Source organism: Clarias gariepinus, chromosome 15 (genome assembly GCF_024256425.1).
Source record: "Clarias gariepinus isolate MV-2021 ecotype Netherlands chromosome 15, CGAR_prim_01v2, whole genome shotgun sequence".
NCBI classification, from domain to species: domain Eukaryota; kingdom Metazoa; phylum Chordata; class Actinopteri; order Siluriformes; family Clariidae; genus Clarias; species Clarias gariepinus.
In genome coordinates, this window is record NC_071114.1 from 25,033,338 (window position 1) to 25,049,233 (window position 15,896).

General features: G+C 43.6%; 1 protein-coding gene across 2 annotated transcripts; it reads right to left on the reverse strand.

The window, feature by feature from the left end:
- Positions 1-703: 703 nt before the first annotated feature.
- Positions 704-14,346, reverse strand: bco1l (beta-carotene oxygenase 1, like). 2 transcript variants are annotated; one of them, XM_053513877.1, is made up of 12 exons: positions 14,216-14,346; positions 12,101-12,241; positions 10,510-10,638; positions 10,245-10,374; positions 10,018-10,165; positions 9,759-9,924; positions 8,693-8,904; positions 7,908-8,177; positions 7,723-7,828; positions 1,689-1,783; positions 1,189-1,300; positions 704-1,097 (listed from the first exon to the last, which is right to left on the reverse strand). In XM_053513877.1, exons 2-12 carry the CDS (start codon positions 12,162-12,164, stop codon positions 934-936), a joined length of 1,596 nt encoding a protein of 531 aa, XP_053369852.1. In that variant the 5' UTR covers positions 12,165-12,241; positions 14,216-14,346; the 3' UTR covers positions 704-933. The 2 variants fall into 2 exon arrangements, with proteins under 2 accessions (XP_053369852.1, XP_053369851.1); XM_053513876.1 differs by having other exon boundaries at positions 12,101-14,313.
- Between the last annotated feature and the right edge of the window lie 1,550 nt (positions 14,347-15,896).

Consider the following 15,896-nt stretch of genomic DNA (forward strand, 5'->3'; position numbering starts at 1 on the left):
CTGATAAGCCGAGCATCTTTATTTGACTACATAATTATATGTTTGAGATGCTAGCTTTTGATGAGTACTAAAAAAGTACTGTTCCAAATACACACCATTCAGCATCACCAGTATACTAATCACTGACCTGATCATCTGTAATCATCTGCACTGGTTTCTCTCTGGCTCGTGCTTTAAGTTAGATTTTTTTTTTTTTTAATGCTTGATTGATTTATCAATTCATCACCGTGTGGCTTACCGAACAAGAAACATTCCTCTAAAAATGGTCAGGTACAGGGACTGGACTGAAAATAAGAGCCAAAAACATTCCAAAAAATGAGTGCCAAAGAAGTAATTCAGGAATCCTTGAGAAATATTCCTTAAGACTACATTAAAATACAAGAACATCTGATTCTTAAAATAGAGTGGCTTGTACTTTACATTTTATTTTCTCTTTTTATTATATTTACAGTCCCTTCAAGTTAACCACTCAGATGCTTGATATTTTTGTCTCTATTATACTCCAGTGTCAAACTGCTGACAACTTAGGGATACTCAACTATATTTTTTAGATAGTTACTGGTTACTTTTACCTTGGTCAGAAGGTTTTGGTGTTTCTCTGTTCTTTATGCAATTAAAACTCTGTTATTTAAGGCTAACACATAAATATACAAACACACAAGTTCAGGAAACAGAATAACTTTTGCAGGAAAGATATTAAAGCTCATCTTTTTAATGAACAAATCTGAAAATGTGCTTAAATAATTTTTTTTTACACTTAAAATCATAAATTACAATGTTAATGTAAATAAAAATTCTAACCAACAATCAAAATAATAAAAAGTAATTAATATTTAAAAAGTGTTTTTCTTGTGCAAAATAAATCAGTGATCTGTGACATAAAGTAAGCAGCATGATTTAAGGAATATTTTTGTCCAGAAATAATATTTGATTTTATTTTAGTTCAGGTTCCTGAGGGATAAAAACTCCATGCAGGTCCATGTGAATTGGTGCGTTAACTGAAGCTCGGGCAATCTCCTTGAACGTTTTCGCATCCAGCACCAACAAGAAAGGTGACTTTTTGGGGTTGATGGAGAGAACAGATGTCAAAATAACACCTGAAGAGAAATCAAATCACCCTTATTACTCAGTAAGAACTGGAATTCATTTGTATTTACTTTATAAGGTGTGTTCGCACAAGGTGTTTACCATCGTCCTCATCCACAGCACCTGGTGATGCCACAAACTTTGGTTCAGACGGGTAGCAATCCTCTTCCGTCCATTCTAGATGTGTTTTGGAATCCAGATCCACTTTTGCAATCTGCAAAGTTTATATCAATATTTATATCAATAAGTTACTTTTATGAATATTAGTAATGTAACTAAATACAAATTTTTAGTTGAAATTAATATACTTTTAAAATAAAATGTTCTTTAAAGTTATAAATAGGAAGCAGACTGTTTTTTCTGTTTCTTTTTTATGTATTATTTCAAAGTTGAAATTAGATAATTCTTTTGATTGTGTAAAGCTGCTTTGCTACAATGTTAATTGTTAAAAGCGCTATACAAATAAAATTGAATAAAATTGAATAATATTCATGAATAATAATATTTTGTTTTTGATTCAACACAGAATGAAGCTGAATGGAAAATTAATGTCAGATTTAAAACCTTTGAGTTATAAGGTGCAGAAGTGAAGTGTGTATTACCTTATTTGCTTGTGGTGACCATTCCATCATCGATCCATAGAAATATCTGTACTTCTCTCCATTGTATTTGTAGTTGATTGCAGGTAACTCTAAACCTGTAGGGAAGTCAGACACACTGCACTGTACATCTGACATCCAAATATAGCCACATAGTAATATAAACTATAAGAACAAACGAATTTGGCCAAACCTGCAATGACAATGTATCCAAATACATATACAGTACTGTGCAAAAGTCTTTGGTATTATAATATTTGTATAATATTGTAGCGTTTTTCACAGCTACCAATGAACGTGGAGAGACGAGTGAGCTTCCTTGCTGCCCAATGCAAATGGCTGGGAGTATTTTATTCAGCACTACACCAAGATGACATAAACGGCACATTCAACAGGTCACACACACTCAACAAGACACACTTCTGACCCACACACACACACCCTGGCCGAAGCCACTAACCCAAACACCTTTCCCCCACAGGGTGACAACATAACAACCCCTCCCGCAAAGCATGATGGTTTCCAACCGAAACCCCGCCCACGCCACATTGCCCCCACCCGAGCTGTGACCGTCCCCGGTCACCATGGCGAACTCAGTCTAGCAGGCGTGATGGTGGTCGGCACTGGCGTTGTGAACGCCGGAGTCTTTTTGCGGGGGAAGGAGGGGCGCCGCCCTCTTCCTGAGGCGGACCGGCCTCCACAGAGCTCGATGTTTCGCTGGCGTGGGGCTGGTAGGGAGCGAGCCGGTCCCGGTGGAGCACGACCAATCGCGACCGCCCCGTCAACCGCACCCGGTAGACTACGTCGGAGAGCTGAGCAATGACCGTGCAGGGGCCCACCCAGTGCGACATAAGCTTAGGCGAGAGCCCCCTTTTTCTTCCGGGGGAATACACCCAAACCTGCTCCCCAATAGCAAAGTCTCGCCCCCGGCTGTGAGTATCATACAAGCGGCGCTGCTTCACCCCGGCGTTCGCCAAGTGTCTACGCGGCAGCTCGTGGACACGGAACAGTTTGTCTTTTAAAGAACAAAAGTAATCCATCCCCGGCTTCGCGGGTAAATCCTCTTGTGGAGAAGGCCCGAACACAAGGTCCACGGGCGTGCGCAACTCGCGACCGAACATTAACGCAGCTGGCGTCAGCTGTGAGGACTCCTGCACCGCTGTGCGATAAGCCCAAAGCACGAGAGGCAAATGTTCGTCCCAGTCCTTTTGCCGGTCGCTGGTAAGCACGGCGAGTTGGGTGGTGAGCGTTCGATTAAAGCGTTCCACGAGGCCGTCACTTTGCGGATGAAGGGGCGTGGTGCGGGTCTTTTTCACCCCGAGGCGCTCACACACCGCCGTGAATACCTCCGCCTCAAAGTTACGCCCCTGGTCGCTGTGCAACTGCTCCGGGGCGCCGAATCGACTGAACACCTCATCCACCAACACTCGAGCCGTGGTGGAAGCGCTCTGGTCAGGAACAGCAAACGCCTCCGGCCACTTGGTGAAATAATCCATGGCTACCAGCACATACCGGTTACCGCGATCGGAGATGGGAAAAGGCCCAAGAATGTCCACGCCCATACGCTCCATGGGTGCCCCCACCCGAAAGTCTTGCAAAGGTGCTCGCGAGCGCTGGGTAGGGCCCTTCTTTGCCGTGCAGACGTCGCATCTGTGAACAAAGAGTTCACTATCAGTGTGACAGCCCGGCCAGTAGAAGCGGGCGCGCAACCGCTGCAGCGTTTTAGTGACTCCGAAGTGTCCCGCACCCGCATGCCCGTGAACCATTCCTAACACTCGTGCCCGCAGAGTCCGCGGCACCAGCAGCTGAAAAGATTCGCCAGCGCCACACGGCCGTTCCCAGTGGCGGTAGAATAAACCCCCCCGCAACGCTAGTTGATTAAACTGCGAGTGGAGAGCTTTTTCCTCTTGTCCCAAGTGAGCAACCGCGGCATAATCCGGTCTCTGGCCCGCGTTAACCCAACCCAGTACCCGCTGCAGCGCCGGATCCTTTTCCTGCTCGGCAATGAGCTGATCACGGTCCATCTGTGGCACAGGCGGAACGACTACAGGCGATGCTTTAGGCGACGCGGTAACTCGGCTGCACGCCGGCTCGGACGGCGGATTACCAACGGAGGCTCCGGAGGATTGCGCAGGGAGAATGTTCCGATTCACGGGGGTCGGGGAGTGTTCGATGTCGCGACCACCCACACGCTCTTCAACCCGCTCGCAGTGCCGACAACGCTCTTTGCTACACGGCCGGCGGGATAAAGCGTCAGCGTTACCATGCAGTTTTCCCGCTCGGTGCTGGACGGTAAAGTCGTAGTCCTGCAACTGCTCTAACCAGCGCGCCAACTGCCCCTCTGGCTCTTTAAAACTAAGTAGCCACACCAGCGAAGCGTGATCGGTCTGCAGCGAGAAGGATTGCCCGTATAAATACGGCCTAAAATGTTTTAGGGCCGCGACGACCGCTAACAGCTCGCGCCGCGTGACGCAGTAATTTTTCTCCGGTCCAGACAATGCGCGGCTTAAGTAGGCGATAACACGCTCTTTACCCTCGGACACCTGAGACAGGACAGCCCCCAGGCCTACATCGCTCGCGTCCGTGTCGAGGATAAACATACGAGACGCGTCAGGGTATCCGAGAACGGGCGACGTGACCAGAGCTTCCCGTAACCGAGTGAAAGCACGCGCGTGCACCCTGTCCCAGCGGAACGGTGCGTAGCTGGGACACATTTAGCGGTTTAGGCCAATTCTGTACCGCTGCAATTTTTGCTGGATCGGTGGCAATCCCTCTAGCACTAATTATATGTCCTAGGAAACCGGTCTCTCGCCACAACAGCTGACACTTTTTAGGGTTGAGTCGCAAATTCGCCCGCCGGATAGCCAAAAATACTTCCCGTAGGTTAGCTAGAGCGACCTCAAACTCCCTGCCGTGCACCAGTAAATCGTCCAGGTAAACAACACAACGGTTGCGAGTAATATCGGCTAACACCTTCTCCATCAGCCGTTCGAACGTAGCTGGAGCGTTACACAGGCCGAACGGCATGCGCCGGAATTGCCATAGCCCCTGCCCGATTGAGAACGCGGTTTTAGGTCGCGCTTCTGGGGCGAGCTCTACTTGCCAGTACCCGCTTCGCAGATCTAACGAGCTAAACCAGGCCGAGCCCGCAACGTGTTCCAGCGCATCATCTATACGCGGCAACGGATAGGAATCTTTGCGCGTCACCTCGTTTAACCGCCGGTAATCGACACAAAACCGCCACGATTCGTCCTTTTTGCACACCAACACAACCAGTGAAGACCACGGTCCGGACGCTGGCTCTATGACGCCCGAGTCGGCCATCTCACGTAGCTTTTGTTCGGCGATAGCTCGTTTAGCTAAGGGAAGACGTCTCAGATGTAACCGAACAGGAGCTGCGTTACCCGTGTGCTGCACCAAATTGGTATGTGTGCACTAGCGCTCATCAACCGCGAAAATGTCCGCGAACTCGTGTAGCAGGGATTTCACGGTGTTGGCCTGTGTCTGACTGAGCCCTATGCTGCTACGCTGCATAAGCTCGGCCATTATTCTCGTTTGGTCTGCTACCGGATGTTTACATGGTGCGCCCGCCGGAAGTTCCGCCCCCCTGGTGTGCTCCACTAACATGTCCGGCTGCGCTTTGGGCACTAGCAACCCGGCTAACTTGAAGCTACCACGCAACGTTCCGTCATCGAGATTAAGTACTGAACCCCACCTTTCCAAAATATCCAATCCCAAGATACAATCATCCTCAATGTCGGCCACCAAGAATGGATGAAAAAGAATGATTGCACCTACTTGTATTCGCACTGTGCGACAGGCCCGTATCTCCAGATAGCTCCCAGACACGGTGCGAATGCTCACGGCTGGGGCCGGCAGCATACAACCGCGATCGCCTTGTCCTAGTACTCCCCAGCGCAACAGCGAAACTGTGGAGCCGGTGTCCACGAGCGCCCGTAGCGAAACGTTGTCTAGGCCACAGTTAACGTAGACCCCCCCGCGATTTCCTGCACGTCCTGACCGGAGGTTGAACCCGGTAGTTGGGGAAACAAAGAAGGCTGTGGGAGGCGGCTTCCCCTCGGCGCCCCCTGAAGCTAGTTTAACGGCTGCTGGGGTACGTTGTCCTCAGGCCTGAGAACATTGCAGCGGTAATCCGGCGGTCCCTGCGTTCTGCCATGATGGGTTCGGCGCGCTCAGCCTCGCGCAGCGCCTCAGCCAGGGAAGCCGGTGCCGCTAACCGGATGTGCTCGCGAAGCCGCCACGGCCGGATTCCCCAACGAGAGAGCCACCCGGACGGCTGTTTCCGCCGGGGACCAGCCCGCGAAGTCGGCGGCTAGCTCTACCTGGGCGAGGAACGCGTGGGGATCAACGGCGCCGTTGTAGGCCGGCAGGCGCAGCTGCAGGTCGCTTCGCTGGCGGACGGGGCACGGAGCTGTAGCTTGCTCCGGTGCCGGCGCTGCGTCACTGGAGGAATCCCCTCCGAGGTCCAGTGCCGGAACCTGGAACGCGCCGCTCCGCTCCGGTCGCCGCTCTTTGCCCGCACTGGCCCCGTCAGGGAGGGTCTTCTTCCTCCTCAGCTGCTCTGCTACTCGGCGGCCTACTTGAATTCTCTGGATTTCCTCCGGGGTGCGCTCTAACCCGCTACTCTCCATCCCACTTCTGACACCAATTGTAGCGTTTTTCACAGCTACCAATGAACGTGGAGAGACGAGTGAGCTTCCTTGCTGCCCAATGCAAATGGCTGGGAGTATTTTATTCAGCACTACACCAAGATGACATAAACAGCACATTCAACAGGTCACACACACTCAACAAGACACACTTCTGACCCACACACACACACCCTGGCCGAAGCCACTAATCCAAACACCTTTCCCCCACAGGGTGACAACATAACAACCCTCCCGCAAAGCATGATGGTTCCCAACCGAAACCCCGCCCACGCCACAATATGTACAAATATTGCTATATATACTGTATATTTGTCATGTCTGCATAATTATGTACAAAATCATTCAGTATTTCCATATATAACTTAAAAATTAATGAATAAATAACATTACAGAAGAATATATGCATGGCTGTAAAAATAAATAAATATAGTACAAGACAGACCAGTTTTCAGATTAAAACAAAAAACCTAAAGTACGCTCCTGGGATTTGTAGAAAAATAGAAAGGAGCGAGTGTGACAAAGTTACCATAAGAACTCAGCAACTCAGTAAAACCTAACAGCTATTTCACTTACAGTACTGTGCAAAAGTCTTGAGCATATACAAAAATATGGCATAAGAAAAATATGCTTTTGAAAACATTTCTGCATAAAAAAAAACTTCTATAAAAAGCAATAAAGATTAATAAAATAAACAGTCAATATTTGGAGAAAAAAGTCATTGCTTAAAATCAGGAGTTTTAGACACAGATTTGAGCAGTTCTATAAGAAAACAGCTGTTTTACTGAGCATTCTGGTACATAATTATGCAGACATGATAAACATATATAACAAACTTGGTACGGCATATAATATGGTGCTTAAGACTTTTGCACAGTACTGTACTTCAATAGGGAGTTTGCCCCTCTTTTGCAGCTATAACAGATTCCTCTCTTCTTGGAAGGCTGTCCACAACATTTTGGAGTGTTTCCGTTGGAATTTGTGTCCATAAATTCTGCAGAGCATTTATAAGGGCAGGCTCGATGGAGTTGTGGTCAGGTCAGGGTCATAGTCCTCACTTTGTGCACAGGGGCTCAGTCATTTTGGAATAGAAATTGGGCTTCACCAAACTGTTGCCTCAAAGTTAGAAGCATAGCATTGTCCAAGATGTCTCGGTATGCTGAAGCATAACAGGCCTGAATTCAATAATTAACAGGTTTGGCCAAATACTTTTGTCCACATAGTGTACTTCAGAATTAACGCTTAACGCGAATGGTAGTAGTAGCCTTAATGTGGGAGCCCCCTAGTGACGGTGAGAAATTGGCCACGACTAAATTAGGGAGAAAATCCAAACAAATAATAATAATTAAAAAAAATGAGTTTCTAACCATCAATCAGTGTTTCTGGAGTGCAGTACAAGGAACCATCTTTCTGCAACACTGCTGTAGCTGATGTGTCCTCTAAGCTCACTAGGTTCGTGCCCAACGAAGATCCCTGTAATGCCAATATACAAAAAAAACACTTTAACAAGATTTATTAACAAATTAGCCATCACATTACGGATGACACTTACCTTGAGGTCTGCATTGACAGGGATGACAAATCGCTTGCAGACTGGCGGAGAAAACACCTTACTCATCTCAGTGAATTTCTGTGTCTCCAGCTTCATGGAGTCTATGTAGAATAGGTCATAAACACTGCTGTCCTTATATGAGATGAGGTCAAACACTACATGACCGTCCTCCTCGTAGGCATTGATGTGATGGAAAAATATAAACCCGTCTCCGTAGAACGTAGTGTTCACTGCCACCCCTGTATTCTTGTTGATTAGGTGGAACAGAGTCTGTGAGGAAGCAAACACAACCGATGGTGTATAGAACCAATAGAACCACAGTAAAGGTTTAAAGATTCAGTATTGTTACAATGTGGAAGACAGTGACTTGACTGGGAATTTTCTCATTTGATTTATGTAATATGTCTAATATTGAAATAACTTTTTTTTGTGTGATAATCGTTCCCCTTTTTGTTTTCTTTTTAGCCTTGCTGCTTTTTATCAGCAGGATGAAAGAGTTTAGAGTCAGAGTGAAGAGATCCAAATACATTGTAATTCTTCAGACAAATCTGTTCCAGTCTGCTAAAACTACACTGGAGAGATTCCAACCCAATAGCCAGAATATTGTAAAACACCAGACCTCAATTTGATTTTAATCTGGGGCAAGATTTAAAAAACTGTATTCTACAGCCAGAGTGCGGATAATTTTTTTATTTACGCTCGTTCAAGACACTGTATCATAGGATCATGATAACCGTTGTAAGCAGACCTAAATAAGGACTCAAAAAAACAAAAGATTTGCTTACAACATCATCTTGGTCGTAACCGATGCATTTGCTCCAGGTGTCTCCTCTGAAGTAAGCTGTGGCCAGTCGGACAATGTCCAGCTTAAAGGGCTGCTCAACAAAGATGATGTAATTTTCTGTCATCCCAAAGCTGTGGTAGTAGCTTGGATGGAGTTTTGAGCGAAAAGGAATGGAGCAAACCTGTTGCAGATTCTTCAGTGCATGACTTTTATCTATAAAAAATAAATTAATTAATCAAGAGAATATATACAATAATCAGCCACAACATTAAAAGCATTATCACTAAAAGCACCTAGGATTTGGGTTTCCCGTGTGCCACCGGGCCAGCTCTGGCTGCTTGGAGCACAACTCCACAAGACCTCTGGGGGTGTGCTGTGGTGTCTGGCTCTAAGATGTTGGCTGCTGTGGGTGCGGCCTCAGTGGATCGGACTTGTTTATCTGGTGCATTACTCAGATTGGGATTTGGGGAGTTTGGAGACCGGGTCAGCAGAATTGGGCTCTTTGCCTGCTGGGCTCTGTGCAGGATGGGTTGTGGCACACTGGTAGTTATGATGCCTTTCTTTCGTGGTCAGCATTGACGGTTTTGGCACTTTGTGCTACATTGGCTTTTTGTGGGATCGAACTGGATGGATTGGCCTTTGGGCCTGGGTGAGTCTTGGGTGCTGCCACATAATGCTGCTGATCCTAGACCTGACCTAGATGCTGATCCATGACCCTTATAAAAAACTAACATCAATTCAATAAACATGGTTGTTTAAGAAGTGAAAAGTCGCATCAGAATTGCTGCCAGCTGAAATATATTAATCACTGGCAGCAATTATAAACTTATAATTATCCTAAGTATCTGCTTTTTTAAATCCAGACTGTGACTTTTTTGGAGCATCTGCCCCACAAGTCTCAACAGTAGATAAATAAATCATCATAAGGATGTGATTTGCCTTACAGCAAAATCTACTGTCTGAGCAGTCAATATAGAACTCAGAATAAAAAAATAAATAGCTGAAAATGGGCTACAGTAAATTCCTTAAGACCAGTCAAATATCTAAAGAGCTGGTTAATAACATACTTTTGCTGTCCTTCATATCTGATGTAGGAGCAGGCACCTTGAAAATAACATATTTAGGTCCGCTCAGTGCCATGATAGCAGTGCCCATGTTGTATGTATTTCCTTCATCATCATAGTGAGGGTGTGCCGTTGCCAAGTTCACAGCAATATGGTTCCTGTAATTGACCTGAAACAGTCCAAAAAACAAACTACATCCAGACATCATCTGATGTTAGAGAAAAAAACAAACAAGAAATGAATGAATAATACTTGCACTTACTCTCTCTATAGTGTCAAGAGTCATTGGGTTGATTTGGTTAATATAGTTTATTTCTGATGCCGCGTAGTAATCCTCTCCATACCTTATAATGTTCACAATGTTATTGTCTGTGAAATTTGGAATGGAGTTGAGCAGGTAGGTGAAGGCTCTGAAAAAGTGAGAAGCACTAATAAGGCAAGTTCATCCGTTCCTCAGCAAGATAAATGATAAAAATAAAAATAAATTACTTTGAGAATATATTCTTGCATGGATCAGGGTAGACCATCGTCCCGAATTCTGACACCACAATCCTATTGGCAGTGATGTTTTTTACATAACTATCACTCTTAAGGAATTTGCTTCTGTAATGCACATCACCTGGAGCAAAAGAGGATATATGATTAGAATGTACGTCCGAAATAGGTTGCCATATAATTTTCTTTCAGCACTAAACCACATGGTGGTGGTAGACACCCGAGAATACAACAAATTTATTTTGAGGACTTGACCTACCGTTCTTAAAAGTGAAACTGTGAATAAGAGACATTCCATCAAACCAGTGATTATAGGATGTTTTTCCAATGGAGAAAAGGCCAGGTCCGTTGCGTATAAGTGTTCCCTGAAGCCATGATGGGATTGATCCTTTAGGGATACAAAATATTAGTCTACAACAGTGGTTTCTAACCTTTTATTTCTTGGAGCCCCCCTGCTTGTGTTTAAGAAACCCTGAGCTCTTCGAAGCAGCCCAGCCAGGCCCAGAACTTATACACGAAACTAAAGAATAAATGGATGTTTTTAAAATAGTTTTCTATGCACACTTTGAATTACGCTGTAAGCTTGTAATAATGATGTAGTTTAACATGTGCAAATCTGATTCCAACAACCTCCCAAAGACTTTTACACCACTGTGATCTCTGGCTCCCCCTTGAGGGGGCATGGACCTTATACTTTTTACTAAGATATTAACACTACACAACACACACGGAATTTTGCAGTGACCAAGAACAGTGTGAAATGAAAGCCATTTTATATTTTAAATTCTTAACAATATTCTTGATGATGGGGCACTTGTCGATGGTAGGTTTTTCAGCTACCATGCGGAAGGCCAAGGTTCGATTTCCACCCAATGCCCAAACCCCAGCCACTGGATGCAGTGCCAGACCCAAGCCCGGATAAAATGGTACGGTTACGTCAGGAAGGGCATCCGGCGTAAAACCAACTTGTGCGGATTGGATGGTCTTCTGTGGCAATCCGTCGCTGGGATCAGCCGAAAGACTAACGATAATATTCTTGATGATGTAAACTTCTCATCCAGCTTTATGACAGGATAACAGCATTTCTACAAGCTAAATGGTCCCAATATAACCTATAAGTTGCTTGAAAGCTGAGATGGTCTGGAATTTTGGAGTATATGGTTCATGAGTTACAGCAGATTACATGAAGGGAGCGTTACCCTAATTTTAATGCCTTCTTGGTTGTCAGTATCAAAGAATATTTTTAAACTACCATTAATCGCCTATTTTTTCTATAGTTTAGCAATTGTTCCTCAGACACAGAATCACTGAACTTGTGATGGCAATTCTGTCTCGTTTCAAAGAATCACATCATTTGGCTTAATAAGAGTCCCTTTTCCCAAACGACTCTTCGTTTTATAATTCAGCCAAATTTAGCACTGTTTTGACATATGATCCATATAAATTATTCAATATAATTATATTAAACCTTAAATTCCAGAAAACCATCATTTGACATTGTCATAATCATAATCATAACATAATTAATGTACCAACATCCAACACTATTTATTCAGAAAAAATCTGTAAGACAATAAAAACCCTACATTTTTAGTTTAGTGTGTTGAAATTTGCTTGATGGCATGATTATTATTTTAAAATGGTAAAAATTAAGAAAGCAATTCTTTGAAAAGGCATATACAAACTTATCTTTCATGGAGTATGTCAAAATTCTATGTTTGCATAAATATGTAATTATAAAACAGTCAGTCTGTCTATTAATAAAAAATATAAAAACAATAATAATAAATATATACATATTACAGTTGCATAAAAAATTAAAAATGTTAAATAAAAGATTTCACACATACCAATCACTTCTGCTTTAAGTGGTTCCAGGGTCTCTGTACCATTTCTACAGAAGATTGTGTCCATGATGTGAGCTGCCTGTACTGAGGTTTGCTGGTGCAGAGATTTGTCTTCATTTATCTTGTAACTTTGACCATTATTACCTAAAATAGACAGGTCAACAACCTTGCTTCTTGCCTGAGTTGCTTGTCTCAAGGTAATACATATTTAAGTAGATCACACAATGTATGGAGGGGAGGACTATGGAGGGGTGGACATATGGAGGGAGGACATATGGAGCACTGAGAAACTATCTGCAAGTGAGAACAGAGGTTTTTTTTTTAAAGTCTCAGTCAATAAAAGGTTGTACTGTACAGAGGCGTATCCCCTAAGGGCCTCTGGGGGTGTATTGTTGTGTCTGGCACCAGGACGTTGGCAACAGATCCTTCTGGAGGGGTGGGATCTCCATGGATTGGACTTGTAACAACTTAGAACAAGCAGATCCGCAGGCTGCTAAAGGTAGAGGCGTGGTCATCTAGACACGCGGTAGCTAGGTAACGCTGCATCAGAAGCAATCAGCGTGAATGTGCCGCATCTGGCGGCGTGTCTATTTAAGGTTCCTGGTCATTAGATAACATCAGTAAAGGTATCAGGGCCAAGGACAAAGATAAAGCTAAAGACCCAGCTTTAAATCATCAAGCTTAAGTTGGCGTGATTGGGAGTGAGAGAGAGCGGCCGGCCAGCAGTCCAGCATGCGCTCTCAGTAGCAGTGCAAGTGCAAATCACAAAAACAAACACCAATCACATATAAATCCTTGGTAAGGGTAAACGCCCCGATAGGATATAAGTTTTTTTTTTTTTAATTTTCAGAGACCCGTTCGGCAGAGCTCTGTTTATTTTCTGTTTTCTTAATTAATAATCCCACGCTATCTCCAAATGGGAAGGTCTTCCTGTGGGTGTCATAAGCACTCTCCCTAACTCCTATTTCATTGACCCGCTCAGAAGCCCCGCGTAAGGGCTTTTATAAATATTATTACATCTCGTGGTGCAACTCTCCAATCCCTACCACATAACATTTGGAGGACAGTCGTCAGTTCTTGGCTCGTTGCCTGCGGGACTCTAGTGTGAGCTGTGGTGCACTGGGTGTTTGCCTTTTATCACTCCAGTATTTCCTTTTTTTTTCAATTTGTGTTGTGTTGGCTTTTCTGTGGCATTAGACAAGACAGGACAGGCTGGCATTTGGTTGAGGCACAGGCATGGTTGAGCCTTTGGAGCCATGATCCTGTCACCCGTTTACTGGTATACTATTAATAATCAATGTAAATGTTATGGCTGATCAGTGTGCATTTAAAAAAGGGAAAAAATGTTTTACTGTGACAGGCCGCAAAGTGCCTAAAGATACAATTTAAAAATTGGTTGTTTATCTCAGTAGCAACCTCATTTCCCCTCTCATCTGTTCCACCCACTCAGCATTCAGCATCACCAGTATACAAATCACCAGCCTGATCATCTGCACCTGTTTCTCACCGCTTCATGCCTTAAGTTCGATGGTTTTTAATACTTGAATGTATCATAGGTCACTGTGTGGCTTAACAAAAACAAAAGAACTCCTCTAAAACTAGACTGAAAATGAGAGCCAGGAACTTGTCAAAAGTCAGAGCCAAAAAAAGTCCTTTAGAGACCCTGGGGAACTATTTCTCAAAACTACATTAAACTGCAAGAAGGTCTGGCTATTTCGAAGCAAAAGATGTGGAAATGAATGTTCATATGAAAAAACGAGACATTTTATCATCAAGAATGTTTTCACTGCTGTGCTACCAGGTATAAATGGACTAACAGGGAAGTGTTATGTAAGTAGGCGGATGATGATGATGATATATGTATGTAGTGCTTATAATAATGATTATTATATATACATACACACACATATACATTGCCGTTGGTTCATTTATGCAGTGAACTCCAAGAGTTCGATCAAATATCTCATTCTGTGCTAATATACATTGTATTACATGGTCAGTACACAAGTGACGTCATTACTCATTACCGCTTTCGAGGAGTACTTGGCTAGTGAACTACATTTTTTGGAAGCGTATTAATACCTGACCTCCTTTAAAAAAAAAATAGTAACCACCTACTTTTCCACCAAGCAAGCGACAGTAGGTTACACAGCTAGAGTTACTTCGTCCCTGCACCTCGCCATGAGACGCGCGGAGTTTCTCACGCTGACCATCACCACGCGCTGAAGTGTGCGCGAGGCGGAGCTGAGCTTATGGAAAGCCAAAAGGCTCACACAGAAACAGAACAGCGTTTTGTATTCGGCCAAAACATGGTATTGGTCCTAAAAATATGGACCTCCAAAGTGTTCAAAATTAAATAAATAAATAGGACATGATGAAATAAATAACTCACATGAATAAATGAGAATAAATGAATAAATAAGACACAGATATGTAATATGAGAATGATATTGTGAAATAATGGAACACATTATTGTGAAATATATTGCTCTCAGCTATATAAATTTACTTATTATTATGAAATAATATTTCATGGTCATTATTTTTCCCAGTAACAGAAATTATTGCAGAGGCATTTTATTTAATTCCAGCTGTTTTTATTTCAAATTTATTTCATAATGCGACTTTTCAGCAGAATGACTTTGTCTGTCAATCAAGAGCGATAGGGCGGAGCCAGCTGTTTGATTGGTTGATCCTTTATTCAAACATGAGTATTAGCACATGATGGTTATCCCGGACAGCACCAAAGTCCTGAGTGCTGCAGCGGGGATTTCAAGACGTGGACGACCAACATTTGAAGACAGTTCTTCCTCGGCGTATTCCAAACGAACACGGCACTGAATTGATCTTAAACCTTCGACAATGTGGTCGCTGATGCTAACATCTTAATGAGCAATTATCATCCCAAGCATTTCAGAAACATCATCTAAACGAATTATCCCTCTCTATCTGATCTGCTAAAATGAGCAGAACTAACTGAAGTTCACACTAGTCCGACATCTTCCATGACTTTTGACTTAGCACGTTGTTGCTAGCTGTAGCAGCGGTCCACGGAGCAGGTATCCAGGGAAATTAATCGATGTTAAAGGATCAGCCAATAGGAGCGCAGGTCCAACCCACTGGTACTGATTGACAGAACGACTTGGTGGCCAATTTAGATTTCACATGAAAAGACTAAATCAGTAATGAATCAGCTAAATACCAGTCTTCTAGGGAAGACATTAAATGTGTAGAAGAGAGGCTCTTCCAAGAATAGTGTTGAGATCCATTTGTGTAATAGTAGATGTATTTCAGAAATACAAAAGCCAACGATTCAGTATGGTAAGACCATGGACAATGAGAGTTATTTACAAATAGTTGTACAGTGCGCTAAGACACATCGCGGCAAGTCACTATCTTACCGTATGACAGGTTTCGATTAATCACTTTTTGTGAATTTGGGCGACAGCTTGCCGTGCACATTTTAGTGCGCATTCTCAGCTTCTACTGCAACTGATTTAAGTAATCTAATTACCTAATTAATCTAATAACCAATCTTTTCCAAATTGAAATGAGTGTGATAAAGCAGGATAAACGTTAAACGTGTAGGAGACAGTCTCTTCCAAGAATAGGGTTGAGAATCACTGGTGTAATAGTAGATGTTTTTTACTTACTTCTACAAATAACCTGCAAGAGATGTAAAAATTTATATCAAAACCCTTAAAACCCAAGTGGCACAGATCTGTCTCGGCAACACAGGATAGTCTTAATGACGATAAAAATGTCTGTGCTTATATGGAAGCCTTGCAAGTGTTTGTTA

Excerpts from the sequence above, each read along its gene's own strand:
- bco1l (XM_053513877.1), bottom strand. The coding sequence starts at position 12,164 with ATGGACACAATCTTCTGTAGAAATGGTACAGAGACCCTGGAACCACTT. Across the intron at positions 10,639-12,100 it reads ACTTAAAGCAGAAGTGATTG|GATCAATCCCATCATGGCTT; the intron begins GTATGTGTGAAA and ends GTATCCCTAAAG. Across the intron at positions 8,178-8,692 it reads GTTACGACCAAGATGATGTT|ACTCTGTTCCACCTAATCAA; the intron begins GTAAGCAAATCT and ends GCTTCCTCACAG.